We start from the raw sequence: 14,466 nt of genomic DNA on the forward strand, positions 1-14,466 counted from the left end.
ACACAGCTGTGGGCTCGACGTTATAGCTGGGAGACAAGGCGAGGCGCGGAGCAAAGTCGTGGCATGGGATCACAAGGATGGCGCCGGTGATTACACGGCATGAGTAAGGGGAGAGTAGAGAAGATAAAGAAACAGCATTTCAGAGACGAGTAGGGAGAAAAGAAAGGGGTAGCGAAGCAAGACGCTACTCTGAAGAAATGCGCGTACAAGTATCGCCAGTACCAGATGCAAAATCGGTACCGACATGGAAGCCGCTGACACGCACAGCGAAAAAGAGAACTGCTTGACTGAGAGGGAGCACATCACAGGAGCACTGCTCATCACCTACAACGAGGTGAACCACCCTGCTTTCAGTCATTCTCACTCAGCGAGTGAGAATGGCGGGGCTGATGATGAAGACGCTTGTCATGGTGCGACACTGGGGTCACAGCGACTTCCATTACGGTAAAGGAACAGTACGAAATAAGAAAAAGACCACACGGGACTGCGTTTCTATGCAACCCCCGGGCATCACACAACGCCCTTCTTCTCTCAGGCTTCTCCCCGCCCTTCCCCTCTACGCCACAAAACGATCGCAGGGGAATGAGCTGCAATGAGGAAAGCAAAGGACGCAAACCTATTCCCAACGCACAGCTGCTCCATCGTGCGCGGAGACACTGATCCGTGGAAGCGCGAAGAGTTCGCACAGACACGCGATTCGCTATGAGAGCGGGCAAACGACGTACGAGAGACGCAGAGTCAGTCAGGCACTGGGCAAGCGAAAGAAAAAGAAAAGAGGCGCCACCGTAACTGCCGCGGACCGCCTCAGTGGCATGAGGACTCGCAGAAACGCGCCATCACCTGCACTGATGCAGGAGTGACGCGACCGCAGCCTCCACGCGGCGCTCACGCTCTGCCGCGCTGAGAAGAGCGCCTCCCTCACCGGCATCACACAAACGTGCACCACTGACCACACTCTCGGCATCCTCCCGTGACACATGCTCAGGGCAAGCAGCCACCGCTGCACTCTGCGCCACCATCCCGTAGAACACGGACCCGCGCTGCCCCAGCAGCGCCCGCGGTGACCCCATTTCCACGACACGCCCGTCGGCCATCACCAGCACAACGTCGTACGCTGCCACAGTATGCAGCCGGTGCGCAATCGTCAATACCGTGTACGCGCCAAACTGCTCTGCCACAACACGCTGCACCGTCTGGTCTAGCCGCGCATCCACGTTCGCCGTCGCCTCGTCCATCAGGAGGAACGCGCTCCCCTTTTTCAGCAGCGCTCGCGCTAGACACAGCAGCTGACGTTGCCCAACGCTGAAGTTCGACCCACCCCCCTGCACCACAGTGCTCAGCACAGACATGTCGCCAAACGCCGCAGTCGGAGACTCAGTAGCTGTCGGAGAGGTGGCGGCACAGCCACCGCTCATCCCGACAAACCCCACGGACGTCAGCGCAGCACGCACTTCCTCGTCCGTCGCATCACCGAACGGATCCACGTTGCTTCGGATCGTCCCCTCAAACAGCACGGGATCCTGCGGAATCATCGAGAACAGGCGCCGTAGCGCGGGCAGCGTGTACGTTCGCGCGTCGCGCCCGCACAGAACTATCCGCCCACTGCACACCTCCACAAGCCGCAGCAGCGCAAGCAGTAGCGTTGACTTCCCGCTTCCCGTCCGCCCCACTACACCCACCTTCTGCCCAGGTACAACCGTAAAGCTCACGTCACGCAGCACAAGTGGCAGCCCAGGCCTGTACCGTATGTCCACGTTCTCTAACCGAAGCGCGCCAAACTCGTCTCCGGGGTCGCTCCTCAAAGCACCACGCGGTCGCAGAGGTGCGCCCTCTTCCTCATCACTGCCGGCAACCACGAAAATGTCACTCGCATGGCCGGTGCTCCGGCCCCTTCCGTTGCTGCTGCCTCCACCCGCCGCCACAGCTCGCCCCACGCACGCGTCCCGCGGCGCCAACAGCAGCGCTTCCCTTGGCACGCAGTCAATGTAGTGGCAAATGCGTTGCGCACTGTTCATGCTCGCCTCGACAACAGAAGCGAGGTCTAGGATTGCCGATAGTGACCAGCTGAGATCGAGGCACATGGTGAGGCTCAGCGAGATCAGACCCACACGCGCCTCCGGCATCGTAGGTGATGCATCTAGTAGCTTCTCCGCGACGCCAATCACACCCACAGCAATGATGACCAATGCCGCAATGTACTTGATCCGGAGAGCGAGCCACAATGTCACCACCCTCTCCACGTACGTGCAGCTGTACACCAGATCCAGCCGCAACAGCGCCTCCTGAAACAGAACGTGCGACTTGTCGTACGATGCGATCGTCGCACGGCCGTGGATCACCTCCTCCAACAGTGAGAACAGTGGAGACTGCACCACGCTGCCACGCCGCCGCACTTCACGCACCACCGTCGTGTAGAGCTTCAGTAAACGTGTAAAAGCGTAGGCCGCGCACACCATCACGGCAATGCTAAAAGGCGACGTATACAATGCCACTGCCAAAGATGTCATAACGTATCCGCCAATCTCCAAAAGGGGAATAGCATTCGCTGGCAGCTCATCGTCGAGGACGTAGATGTCCCTGCTGAATCGGTTGACGATGCGACCCAACGGCGTGCGGTCGAAAAACGTCAGTGTGGCTGCGCTTACGGTGTACAGGAGTGTGGCGTGCAAGCGACTGGCAGCGCGACGAGCAAACTGAAATATGAGCAGATTCGTGGCAGGTGCCGCGACAGCAACCGCCAAGACGAGTCCGAGGTAGATACCGAGTTGTTCGTTGGTAGTGAGGGAACCAAAGTAGTTCACTGACCACAGCGTCAGCCAGACGCTGGATCCAGTCGAAAGTACTTCGCAAGCAAAGGACTGCAGTGCAACTCGAACTGCAACAGACATACCCCCTCCTGCGCTAAAGTAGGCGCGGTACACACTCCACGGTATGTGCCCTGCCTCCTTCTCCTCCGCAGTCATCAGGTCGCCGCCGTCCGCTGCATCCTCATCCGCAGCCCGCCCTGATGAACCCTTCGCGGTGCTCGACGCAGCGCTAGACCTACGTGTGAGGTCTACAGCCTTTGACAACGTAGAGCCACTGCCGCTGCACCTCGCCGCCTCTGAGTCCTCACAGATCCGTGTGTCACGCCAGCACTGTTTCGATAAAGCGTCCCCACCTTTCTCCTCCCACTCAACGTCCTCTTTGCTGCTACTGCCATGAGCACCGCCAAGCAGAACGTCGTCACGCTCCTCAGGCGTGCCACTCAACGGTTCCACACCCAACACAGGCGATCCCGTAGGACTGAACACGTTGTTCGCCGCAGCAGCACCAACTGTCTCAGGGGGCTGGTTATCGACACCTCCGCTCTTCTTGCTCGTGGCTACGACAGTAGCAGCGGCCTCCTCGTGCTCCATGGGCGCCCTCCACTTCGACGCAGCATACGCCGCGTAGCCGCCTGCGAACACGACGCGGCCCTCGCATAACACTACCACCTGGTCCGCGTGCGGCAGCACCTGCAGCTGGTGCGTGGCCAGCACCCGCGTCTTGCCAGCCAGTGCGCGCAGCACAACCTCGTCCATCACGCGCCGCCCAACGTGCGCGTCCAACGCGGACAGCGGGTCATCCAGCACGTACATGTCGCAGTCCGCGTACACGGCCCGCGCAAGGCTGACGCGCGCCTTCTGCCCGCCGCTCAGGTTGATCCCGCGCTCACCAATCTCTGTATGCAGTCCGTGTGCCATCAGCGCCAAATCCGCATCCAGCTGGCAGCTGCGCACAGCGCGCGCAAGCCGCTCGCTCACCAGGGAACGACTGCAAGCTAACCGCGATGCAGCACCAGGAGCAGCGGCTTGCGTGGCACACCGCAGCGGCGAGAAGACCTGCGCAGAGTCACCTTTGAACGCACGGCTGCCGCCGCCGCCGACTGCAGTGCCACCTGGAGCACCGCGGCGATTGCCCTCAAAAAACGTGATATTCGCCTCCACCGTCTCCTGCATGACCCATGGCTGCTGCGGTACGTACGCTATTGACTGCGCTACGCTCACGCGGCCCTCGAACCGGAACGCACCTAGGAGCGTCGCCAGCAGCACAGACTTCCCGCTCCCCGTCGCGCCAATCACAACCGTCAGCTGCGCACGCGGGAACGACACGCGCACGTCACGCAGCAGCGCCTTGTCTTCTAGCGCGTACAACGCGCCGCCACCTTCGCCACTGCCTTTTCCCTCAGCATGTGGAGCTGCCGCGTCAGCGCCATCGTGCTCGAAGGCAGCAGGCGCAGGTTCCTCACCGCCTTCACCCGTGGCAGGAGAGGCACCCGCCCTCCGCCACTGCAGCTCCACTGGCACACGGCGGCGCAGCACCGCGCACAGCACCTTCTCCGCCACGCAGCGCAGCCCCATGTGCCGGGGCTCATATAAGGGCAGTGCGGCAGGCACGGACACGAGTACCCTCGCGGCGTCGACTGAAGAGGCACTCGGGGCTTGCGCGTCCCTGAAGGAAGCGCCGCCAGTCCCTGCTCTGGTGAACACGCGCTCCGCGTGCTCCACGATGATGTGCGAGTCGTCGCACTCCAGGAACTGCGTAATACGTCCTGTCGACACAATGAACTTCGTCAGCGACGTGAACGCCTCCGGAAGCATCATGACTGGGAAAGTTATAGCGCTAACAACTGCGATTAGAGGGAGCACAACCGCTGTGTTCAGCTTGTGCCCGCTGAGAGTGTAGGTGGCGAGAACAGCGGCGACCATCAACGCCGGAGTCGAAAACACGCACCCCCAGAGCCCGACCTGACACATCTGCACTCTTCGACGAAACCGCAACTCATCAGCCCGTGCGTTATCTTCAATCGCCGAGACAAGCTTCGACTCCCATCCCATCGTCTTCACGACACGGATGCCAGAAAGCAGCTCATTAGTGCGACGCAGGCGCTGATCTGTGCAGCTCGACAGGCTTTCCTGTGCGGCGCCCATGACATTTGCCAGCCCGCCTTGCACAGGCAGTGAGACGGCAAAAACAAGAACAGCAGCAAGAGCGCTCCACCCAACGAGAACGAAGAGGTAGACAACGTACAGTGTCAGCATAATCGGCGCCGACCACAGGTACATCACCTGCATGGAAAATTCTCTGATGTTCTCAATGTCAGAGCTCGCCATCGTCAACACACGACCAGTGCTCATATCCGGTCGCGACAGCGCATCCGGCGACACTGTCAGACACTTCTCGAAGATCAGTGCAAGTGTTGAGGTGCGGAAAAGGCTCGCCGTACGCCGAGCGCGGTGCATCGCCTTGTTGATAAGAGCTGGCTGAGCCAGCCTCAAGGCCACAAAGATCGAGAAGAAGAAGAGCCCCTTTCCCACTCCCTCGAGCGCCTTGTTGGACTGCAAGAACAGCACAAACTGCTGCAGCAGCCACGGCGTCGACACTTCGCACACCAAAGCCCCAATTGAAGGCGGAAGCATCGCCATCAGGTCGGACCGAAACGTGCGGAGAAGAGTCCAAAGCAGAGACGGAGCGCGAGGCATAAGCGGGCACCCGATATCAGCGCTCCCACTCACTAAAAGGGGCACCAGATCCCGCACGTACTCGCACGTGCACCGCGCTCGCCCGGCCTGTACCTGGTGAAACAAACGCTCGCTGTGCACGCACCCATCGTGCACAGCCTCAGCAGCCGCATCGCCATGCAGTCGTGCGCGGTAAAGCGGCAGTGTGCTGTCAGCGTCCCACTCCACGCCTCCGAGAAGCTCGTGCGGTGTGTCACTCGACTGCACGTACCCCACCCACCGCAGCCGACCACGTACATCGCCTTCCCCGCGAAATGCCACGCGCGCCAGCTCGTTCGCAACAGCCACGCGTGCGCCGCCACAGCCGCCGTGGTGGTCGTCACCACCAATGTCGCTAGCACCCGCGATGTCGTTGCCGTCACCACGATGAGCAGGCAGCGCAGCCTCCACACGCACGCGCCACGCGTCGCGGCCAGTGCGCACCTCCTCGCGGAACGCGCTGCTGAGCCGTGCGCCACAGTACACGGCGCGGTGCGCCCGCTGCGGAAGCGGCATGTATGCCTCCTCCAGCTGTTCCCGCCACGCGAGCGCGATATACGGATTCAGCCAGCTCAGCAAGTATCGTCCCAGAGCGCTGCTCCGTTCCTCTGGCGCCTCCTCCAGCGACTCGCGCACCGCAGCCCAGTCTGGCTCGGCTCCACCAACGCTGCTACCATCTGCTGACCCGGCAGTAGGCAGGCGCCACAGCCTTCGGTTCACCTCTGCAAACGAGTAGACGCTCTCACTCGCCGCTCCCACTGTCACCCCCGGCCGGTGGCTGCTCATTGGACAGCGGTGGTGGAGTTCGGATAAGCAAGATGCAGCACACCGTAGAGAGGACCACGAGAAAAGAGGCAAGAGGATCAAGTCGATGGCCGCGTTTCGCTTGCGCGTATAAATGTGTCCTCTTCACAAAGAAGGGGAAGTACCACGGCGACGAGTGAGACGATAGTCGTCTGCTCGCACACCTATCACAACAGGCTAAGCAACGATGAAGGAAAGAATTGGCCACAGTTTGCTGTGCCGGTCTCCGCCGTATTGGACCACTGCAATGAGTTGGTCGTGAAAAAGGGGGGATGGCCCTTCGATGCACTTCGGTCAGCTGAAGTGCAGGGATGTTGCTCAGGCACTTGCAGAAAGGGTAGAAATCACTGTGGGGGAACAGCATGCAGCTACCAAGAGTGATACAGTCCCGTGTAGTGCAAAGCGAGCGAGAAGGAAAGGGACACAGCAGCAAGCGTGTTCCTCTGAGCCTTCACGAGAGAGAGAGAGAGAGACGCGAGTACAGAGCGATGCGTGAGTGCGATTCCGACGTCACACCGATTGAGTGAAGGGAGACCACTCACAGCCACCGACAACGCGATAGAGGTGCTTGGCTGTAGACAAAACGAAGCAAACGGTAATCTGCGTGGGGGGGAAGCACCGGAAAATCGGAAGCGCGTCCGTGCAGGGTGCGCAGGAAAGAAAACGAAGAGGTGGTGTTGCTTCCACTGGGCTAACCATCAGAAAGAGGGGGGCCTACGCAAGCCCAATACACTTCTGCTTGCCAGCACCGCTCCCTTTAGCATACGCCTAGCCCTGATGGTGGTGGTGAGGGTCAGGATCATAGGCTGGTGAGGTCTGCAGAAGGAGGTGGTGCTCGGGGGATAGCGCAGCTTAGGAGAGAGCAAGCCAGCGGCACGGGACACGATATGAACAAGAACGAGAAAAGGAAAAGAGAAAGAGGGGAGCAAAGCGAGAGAAAGGGAAACGAGAGGAAAGGAGGGATAGTGCGATAGTGCGATAGAGCCGCCGTACGTGCCTCGGGTGCCGAAGTAGTGTGAGGGAGATGAAGCGAGAGAGCTGGCAAATATTAATGTAGAGAGAGAGGGGAGTGGGGGGGAAACAACAGAAAGGAGACAATGAAAGATACGCGTGCAGACAAGAATGAGGAGGAGGAAGACAGCAAACTGAAAGCGAAGGAAACCTTCTTCGTAAGTTCAGCTTGAGTTCTCTTCCCTCGCAGGGGCACACCGCAAGTCGCCCTTTTCCCTAACTAGCGGAAAGGCTCAGCAAGCGAAAACGAGCGACGCCAGAATGAATTCAAAAAGTATCAAAAAAGAGGCGTTCGGATGACGCAGTCAAGGCTGAACTAGTCGACGTGCAGCTGAGAGTACCTTCCGAAGCGAGCGCTCTCTTGCGCATAAGCCCCTACAAACACACACACACGCATGCAGGGGTCACAGCGAGGCGCACGCGGGTTGCAGAAGCAGCGAGCATGCGGCAAGGGCTGGGAAGAAATAATAATAATAAAGACAACGCGGAGAGTCGTCGGCTCAGTGAGGATGCAGCGCTAAATCTCTGCTTACAGTCATGAAGTACGCAAGGAAAAAGGGGCGCACATAACCAGACAAAAAGTAAGAGGAGCCGAGTGGAGAAAAAGTGGCCTGCCTACAACTTCGCGTGTACGTGTCTGGCGACAGCACGGTGAGGTCTCCAAGAAGCAGCCAACACGAACTAAAGAGAGACAGTCTTGCACTTGTGCACTCACGTCCATGAGCAAGAGAGAGGGAGAAGAGAGAAAACACCTGGCGGGCCGTTCCACTGGAGGAGAGGGGCTGGTGCGCCACAGGCGCAGGAAGACTGGGGTGTTGATGATTTGCCAGCGATGAGCTATGTTCGCCTAGGCACTGATATGGAGAAGAATATGCGTGTGGCGTGAGTGTCACATGAGAAGTTAACAGCGAGAAAAACAGAGAGGGAGAAGGAGCAGCACAGGCATGTAATAGGAGGTGGCAGTGAGAGAGCTCCTCAGTGTGGTGGGTGGGGGGGCGGATGGTCGAATGGGTCCACGGAAATCTTCCGCGGAGCGCACACGGGCTACAAAGGGAGGGACTGGGGAGACTACGTAACGACTTCCTGCTGGCTTGGAAGAGGGGGGGGGCCGGGGTGTAGGGCAAGGAGTGCGGGAACGCTCAAGGGGCGAAGAGCATTGGTGGTGGAGAAGGATGCAAAGAAAGAGTAGCCGTCCCCCACCTTCTGCTGACTTTCTTCTCGCCTCCTCCCCCTCACCCGATGCAATCACAACGTGTACGCCTAGAGGTGGCGGCTGCATCTGCGAGAAATGCGGCTTCTACAGCCTCTCCACAGTGCCCCACACCCCGTCCCCCATGCGCGGTGATCTCCCTCGAAGATCGCTGCTCTCCTAACGTCATGCGAGACAAGTAGTCCGCGTACGTGAGGAGGGGTGCAAAGGCCTCCCACACTCTCGCGTCACCGTCCGTGTGCTTCCTTCCTCAGTACGTCTTTGCTATTTTGTTTTTTCTTTTTCAGAGATGATTTCGTAGGTGGCATATATATGTGTATGGGTATATAATGTGGGGGATAACTCCCCGCATGCATTCAAGGGGGGAAGGCGGAGGAAAGAACGGTGTGGGGCAGACCAGAAGCGAAGAAGCCGATAAAAGAATGAAGGCATCGAAGACAACAGAGGCACATACACACAAGCCGACCAGTACACACCGCGATGAAGGGAATACGACTCGCTGTCGTCGGACCTAGGAAAGGACACTCAGGGAATAGAGGACTAGACGAGAACGGCGTGGGATCGTCCGACTATATGTGCGTGTGCGTGTGTGTGCGTGTCGGCGTAATGTTGGCCTCTCTAGTCTTCGTGAGCACACACACTTTTGGGTTCTCTTCGCGTGTTTCCACTTCTCTTCTGTCGTCTCAGGCGGAGAGGCGAGAGAGGTGGAAGGGGGCGGAGAGAACCCGGCAAACCTACAAAAATAGAAAGAGGGGAGGGGAGAGAGAGAAAGAAAGCGTTACTCAGCGAAGTGGATGCGGTGGATCCTGTGGAGGTACATGCAGGCCTTGAGCAGAGCTTAGCGAAAGAGAAAGGGAGTAAGTGGAGCGCCAAACAAACAAGAGAAAACGAAAGAAATGAAGCATCATAATGTGCACAGCGCCCTAGACGGGGCAATGAAAGAGGAAGCGCCGTCACACATTCATCCTAGCGCGCCTACAGAGGGAAGAGGGGAGAGAGAAGAGAGAGAAGAGAGATGTTCACTAGAGGAAAAAAAAAGGAGATGAGAAAAAAAAAAAACAAGTCAAGCACTGAAGAAATAGACAGGGAGAGAGAGACGAGTTTGCACAAGAAAAGCATAACGAGACGGCATATATATATGACCCCACCACCGGAGAGAGAAACTGAGAAAAGAAGGCCTCGCCGGGTCGCAAGAAGAGTCGATACGGCGCCCAAAAAATAACGTGCCGCCTACCATACCCGCTTTGATGAGATCATGTGGCCTGGTCCTTTTCCCTTTTTCAACATAACATTAAAAGAAAAAACTCCACCAACACCAGGCAAAAGAACGAATGAATGGAATAGCACAGACTTTTAAAATTACCGTTCTCGCTCATTCTTGCAGCACTCGTGATGCCTATGGCATGCAAAGTGGACTACAACAGGGGCAGCAAAAGGGGGAGAGAGAGAGAGAGAATGAGAGGTGCAGGGGAAAATGCAGGGAAAGCTACAGCCACTCGATAAAAAGAAGATCGATGCAGCTATGTAATCATCGCGTGCCTCATCTTCCCTCTTGTCCGCCATGCAGCCACCGACGACATCGAAGAGGTCCACAATCACCGCGAAGTAGCTGACAGAGGTTTCTCTCCTAAACCCCTACTGCAATGTAAAAATCAGGGAATGGGTGCGGCAGCCCCGTCGAAAGAGGAGAAGAGAGGGAATCATAAGTGAATAGAAATGAAGAGGCCGGGTAAAAAGGCGGATAAGGAAAAGAGCCCACGCACACCCACCGAAACTACGAAAACAAAAGGAACACAAAACAGATGGGGACACCGGAGGCATGAACAGGAGCGAGGCGAAAACAAAGAACGCAGCGGAGCGAATGAGAGGAATACTAATCATTAGAGACCAGATAAAAAGGAGGAAACAAGAGATGTTCAGTCAGTCGGACTAGAGTCAGAGAGAGACGCACAGCTGATGGGTACGCGAGGGCGCACAGGAGGTGAGGGCACAGAGAGAGGCAAAGGGTAGGAAAGAGAAGCTATAGTGTGCCTGTCGGCGTCACTCAAACGGCAAAACACTGTGGAGATCGGTGATACTCAACATCCTCGACATGGTAGCACTGTCTGCTACTCCCCTCTACCCTTTGCTTCTCTTCTCTCTTCGTCATTTTTGCTCGCTGTGTTGCACCCATAGTCGGTCAATCAACGCATCCTTTGGTTTGCTGGATGCTATGTAGTTTTGAAATCCTCGGAGGTAGAGAGGGAGAGGGAAAGCTGACGAAAGAGAAGAAACCCGAAAGAATAGAGCGAGAGAGTCAATGAATGAGAAATGATGGGGAGAAGGAAGGAAAGGCGGGCATCAGCCAGAGCACACGCAAAAGAAAAAAGGGGGAGGGCCACCGCAGAAATGTGCAACCAGTGACACTCCCCCCCCCACTCGCAGAGAGTCCCCCTTCCCCGACCGTATGTCGAGGAGTAGAGCTGACCGTACAAACTGCGACGGGGCACACCCACAGGCACACGCATGCAACGCAATGGAAAAAAAAAAAAAACAAGACAATAACAAAAGAAAACGAGAAGGACGAGGCGGTGCCACCGCCTGTGAGAGGAGGACGGTAGCGCGACGACCACACACGGGGAGCAGCAGACAGCAAGTATGAGAGAGGGGAGAGGCCGCACACCAATACGAGCACACTGAGGAGACGAAGAAGAACAGGAGAGAAAAAACACAAGAGCAAAACAAGATCGACAGCCAGTCGCAATCAGAACGGTGTGCCGCCTGAATATTTATCCTCTGCCTTTCTGCTGTCTCCTCGCTCTCCCTTTCCCGTCTTGTGGGTCACGGTACTCGATCGACCTCTCCTTAATGGGACCCCCAACAAGGGCCCCCTCCTCCTCTCCCACGCTCGTCACCCTCTCCTTTCCTGCTCTTCTCACCCCGCGTCCACCTGATTCAGTGGCGACACGTTACGATGACCTACACAACAACAACAGCACAGAGCCCACCAATGGAGGATGAGGCTATAGCAGAGCATGAAAATGGTTCAGTATCTCGAAAGGCGAAGTACAGCCGAGCGCACACCACAGGGAGATTGGCGGAGGGCCACAGACGACGGCAGGACAGGTGAAGAGCGATTTCCTTCGCCTTGTTAAGGGCCTCGTGGAAACGCGCGTACAGTGAAGAGGATGGGTCAAGGTAAAGGAAAGGGCATCAATGTCGATTCACTCCGTGACGAGAAGGCGCCCCATAACAGGGGAAGCAAGCAGGGTAAACAGCAAAGGAGAAAGGAGCCGAGCGAATGAGAACATAGGAGTTAGGTGAACGAAAATGTATATATATCTTCGCAGTCCTCTTTGACGCCTTCGCCGTCGCTCTTGTGCCCTTCCCCGTGCGGTCTCACACACCTGCCAGCAAGTGCGCCCGACAACGTGCAGCACACTAGGCTCAATGCCTCACTCTCCTAATCGGCACCCTCGTCTCATCAAGACTGTCGCTGAGTCAGGGCGATTGCACCACTCGGCAGCGCAGGGGAGTGTGCCAGTCGATGAGCGAGTGTACAGAGAAAGGCGCAGGCACTTGGCGGGCACAGTCAGCAGCTACAGCACAAGATCAATGACTAGGGAATTAGAAGGAAACGGTGGGGAAGCAAAGGAAGTGATCTGCACTCAAGCGCACGTGCGTCGTCATACGGGTAACGCCACGCCCATCCGAGAGAATGAGACCAAAATGAGTCCAGAAAAAGGAGCCACGGGGGGAGGAATGGAGATGACACTGCACAACCCCTGCAGCGCCCAGGGGGAAGCGAAAAGGACAGGAAAAGCAGCCACGCCTACCAAAGTGCGAAAAGAAAGGCGGTGAGAGGCGAGCGAGGCCTCTGCAAACGCGTGCCAAACAGTCGCCTGTCAGGAAGAAAGAAGCTGCCGCAGATCATTGGGGAAGACAGGGAGGGACTGGCATGTTGGATGGGGCCCCACAGTCTCCTGTATGCGCACATGCGAGCCTACGCGCGCGCTTCCCCCACTTCTTTGCGCTGCAGGGATCGCCGAGAAGCCGCCGGCAGGCGCCCGCAACAAGGGCGCGCACACAAGCAATGAGGGAGAGCAGGGGACTTGCAGCACAGAAGGGAAGTGCGAATGGGCATCACGCGAGGCCAGTGAACACTGCACCACAATCGAACGCTCAGAGGCTGACATTAAACTAGCATGGCGCTCAGCATCGCCACAGTCGCGGAGACAAGAGCAGCGCCAACAGTCCCCACCGGTAAGGCGGCAGCATCCGCACAACCGCGCTTTATACACACCCCAATCGCTGTCAGCGTGTATCCCTTGCAGCACGTGTTACACCGTATAGAGTTGTTGGGATCACACGACACACAGTTCGGCACGTAGCAGTCTGACGGAGAGGACGTAGGGCGAGCAGTTGTAGCAGGGCTGGAGCTGCTCGAGGCGGGCTCCATCGTGGTCGTGGTCGTGGTGGTCGTGGTGGGCTCCATCGTGGTCGTGGTGGTGGTGCTCGGGGCGGGCTCCATCGTGGTCGTGGTGGGCTCCATCGTGGTCGTGGTCGTGGTGGTCGGGGCGGGCTCCATCGTGGTCGTGGTGGTGGTGGTCGTGGTGGGCTCCATCGTGGTCGTGGTGGTGGTGCTCGGGGCGGGCTCCATCGTGGTCGTGGTCGTGGTGCTCGTGGTGGGCTCCATCGTGGTCGTGGTGGTGGTGCTCGTGGTGGGCTCCATCGTGGTCGTGGTGGGCTCCATCGTGGTCGTGGTCGTGGTGGTCGGGGCGGGCTCCATCGTGGTCGTGGTGGTGGTGGTCGTGGTGGGCTCCATCGTGGTCGTGGTGGTGGTGCTCGGGGCGGGCTCCATCGTGGTCGTGGTCGTGGTGCTCGTGGTGGGCTCCATCGTGGTCGTGGTGGGCTCCATCGTGGTCGTGGTGGTGGTGCTCGGGGCGGGCTCCATCGTGGTCGTGGTGGGCTCCATCGTGGTCGTGGTCGTGGTGGTCGGGGCGGGCTCCATCGTGGTCGTGGTGGTGGTGGTCGTGGTGGGCTCCATCGTGGTCGTGGTGGTGGTGCTCGGGGCGGGCTCCATCGTGGTCGTGGTCGTGGTGCTCGTGGTGGGCTCCATCGTGGTCGTGGTGGTGGTGCTCGTGGTGGGCTCCATCGTGGTCGTGGTGGGCTCCATCGTGGTCGTGGTCGTGGTGGTCGTGGTGGGCTCCATCGTGGTCGTGGTGGTGGTGGTCGTGGTGGGCTCCATCGTGGTCGTGGTGGTCGTGGTGGGCTCCATCGTGGTCGTTGTGCTCGTGGTGGGCTCCATCGTGGTCGTGGTGGTCGTGGTGGGCTCCATCGTGGTCGTGGTGGTCGTGGTGGGCTCCATCGTGGTCGTGGTGGTGGTCTCGGGGCACGGGGAGGCAGTTGCACAGTCAGCTTTGCGATGCCTTGAATCGACGCCTACCAGAAGCGTTGTAGAGCTCAACCATGAAGCTGGCAAACAGCCGCAGAAGTCATTGGTTTGAAGGGCCAAACGCTCAAGAGACGGCATCTGTGCCCACGACGCAGGGAAGGGGCCATAAAGCTTGCCCCGTTGTATGTGGATGCGCTGAACGCTTGGCATAGTACTCCATTCCTCAGGAAGAGTGCCAGTGATCTGCGTTGTAGAGAGTGTGAGGACTTCAAGGGCCGGCATCGAGCCCCAGGCAGCCGGTAGTGTGCCGGATATACCGGTGGAACTCAGAGCCAAGGACTTCAGCGAACTCATCGATGCCCATGATGCAGGTAGCGTGCCGCTGATACTCGTGTACGCAAGGTTGATCAACCTCACTTCACTCAGCTTACCCCAGCTGCTCGGCAGCGTGCCAGTAACCTCGGTCTTCATATTGAAGATGTCGATCTGGTCAATCTTCACCTTTGAGTAGTCCACGTCATCCGGCATCTCAGGCAGTGTGCCGG

At 58.2% G+C, this 14,466-nt stretch overlaps 2 protein-coding genes across 2 annotated transcripts; both read right to left on the reverse strand.

Moving 5' to 3' along the window:
• Positions 1-836: 836 nt before the first annotated feature.
• On the reverse strand, positions 837-6,308 carry PRP1 (pentamidine resistance protein 1; the record flags this gene model as incomplete). Its single annotated transcript, XM_001567112.2, has 1 exon — positions 837-6,308. One exon carries the CDS (start codon positions 6,306-6,308, stop codon positions 837-839), a length of 5,472 nt encoding a protein of 1,823 aa, XP_001567162.2.
• Positions 6,309-12,721: 6,413 nt separating this feature from the next.
• LBRM_31_1660 (hypothetical protein, unknown function) lies at positions 12,722-14,392 on the reverse strand (the record flags this gene model as incomplete). The annotated part of the gene is made up of 1 exon (XM_001567113.1): positions 12,722-14,392. One exon carries the CDS (start codon positions 14,390-14,392, stop codon positions 12,722-12,724), a length of 1,671 nt encoding a protein of 556 aa, XP_001567163.1.
• Positions 14,393-14,466: the final 74 nt, after the last annotated feature.

The sequence above is a fragment of the Leishmania braziliensis genome, chromosome 31, assembly GCF_000002845.2.
Source record: "Leishmania braziliensis MHOM/BR/75/M2904 complete genome, chromosome 31".
In the NCBI taxonomy this organism is placed as follows: Eukaryota; Euglenozoa; class Kinetoplastea; order Trypanosomatida; family Trypanosomatidae; genus Leishmania; species Leishmania braziliensis.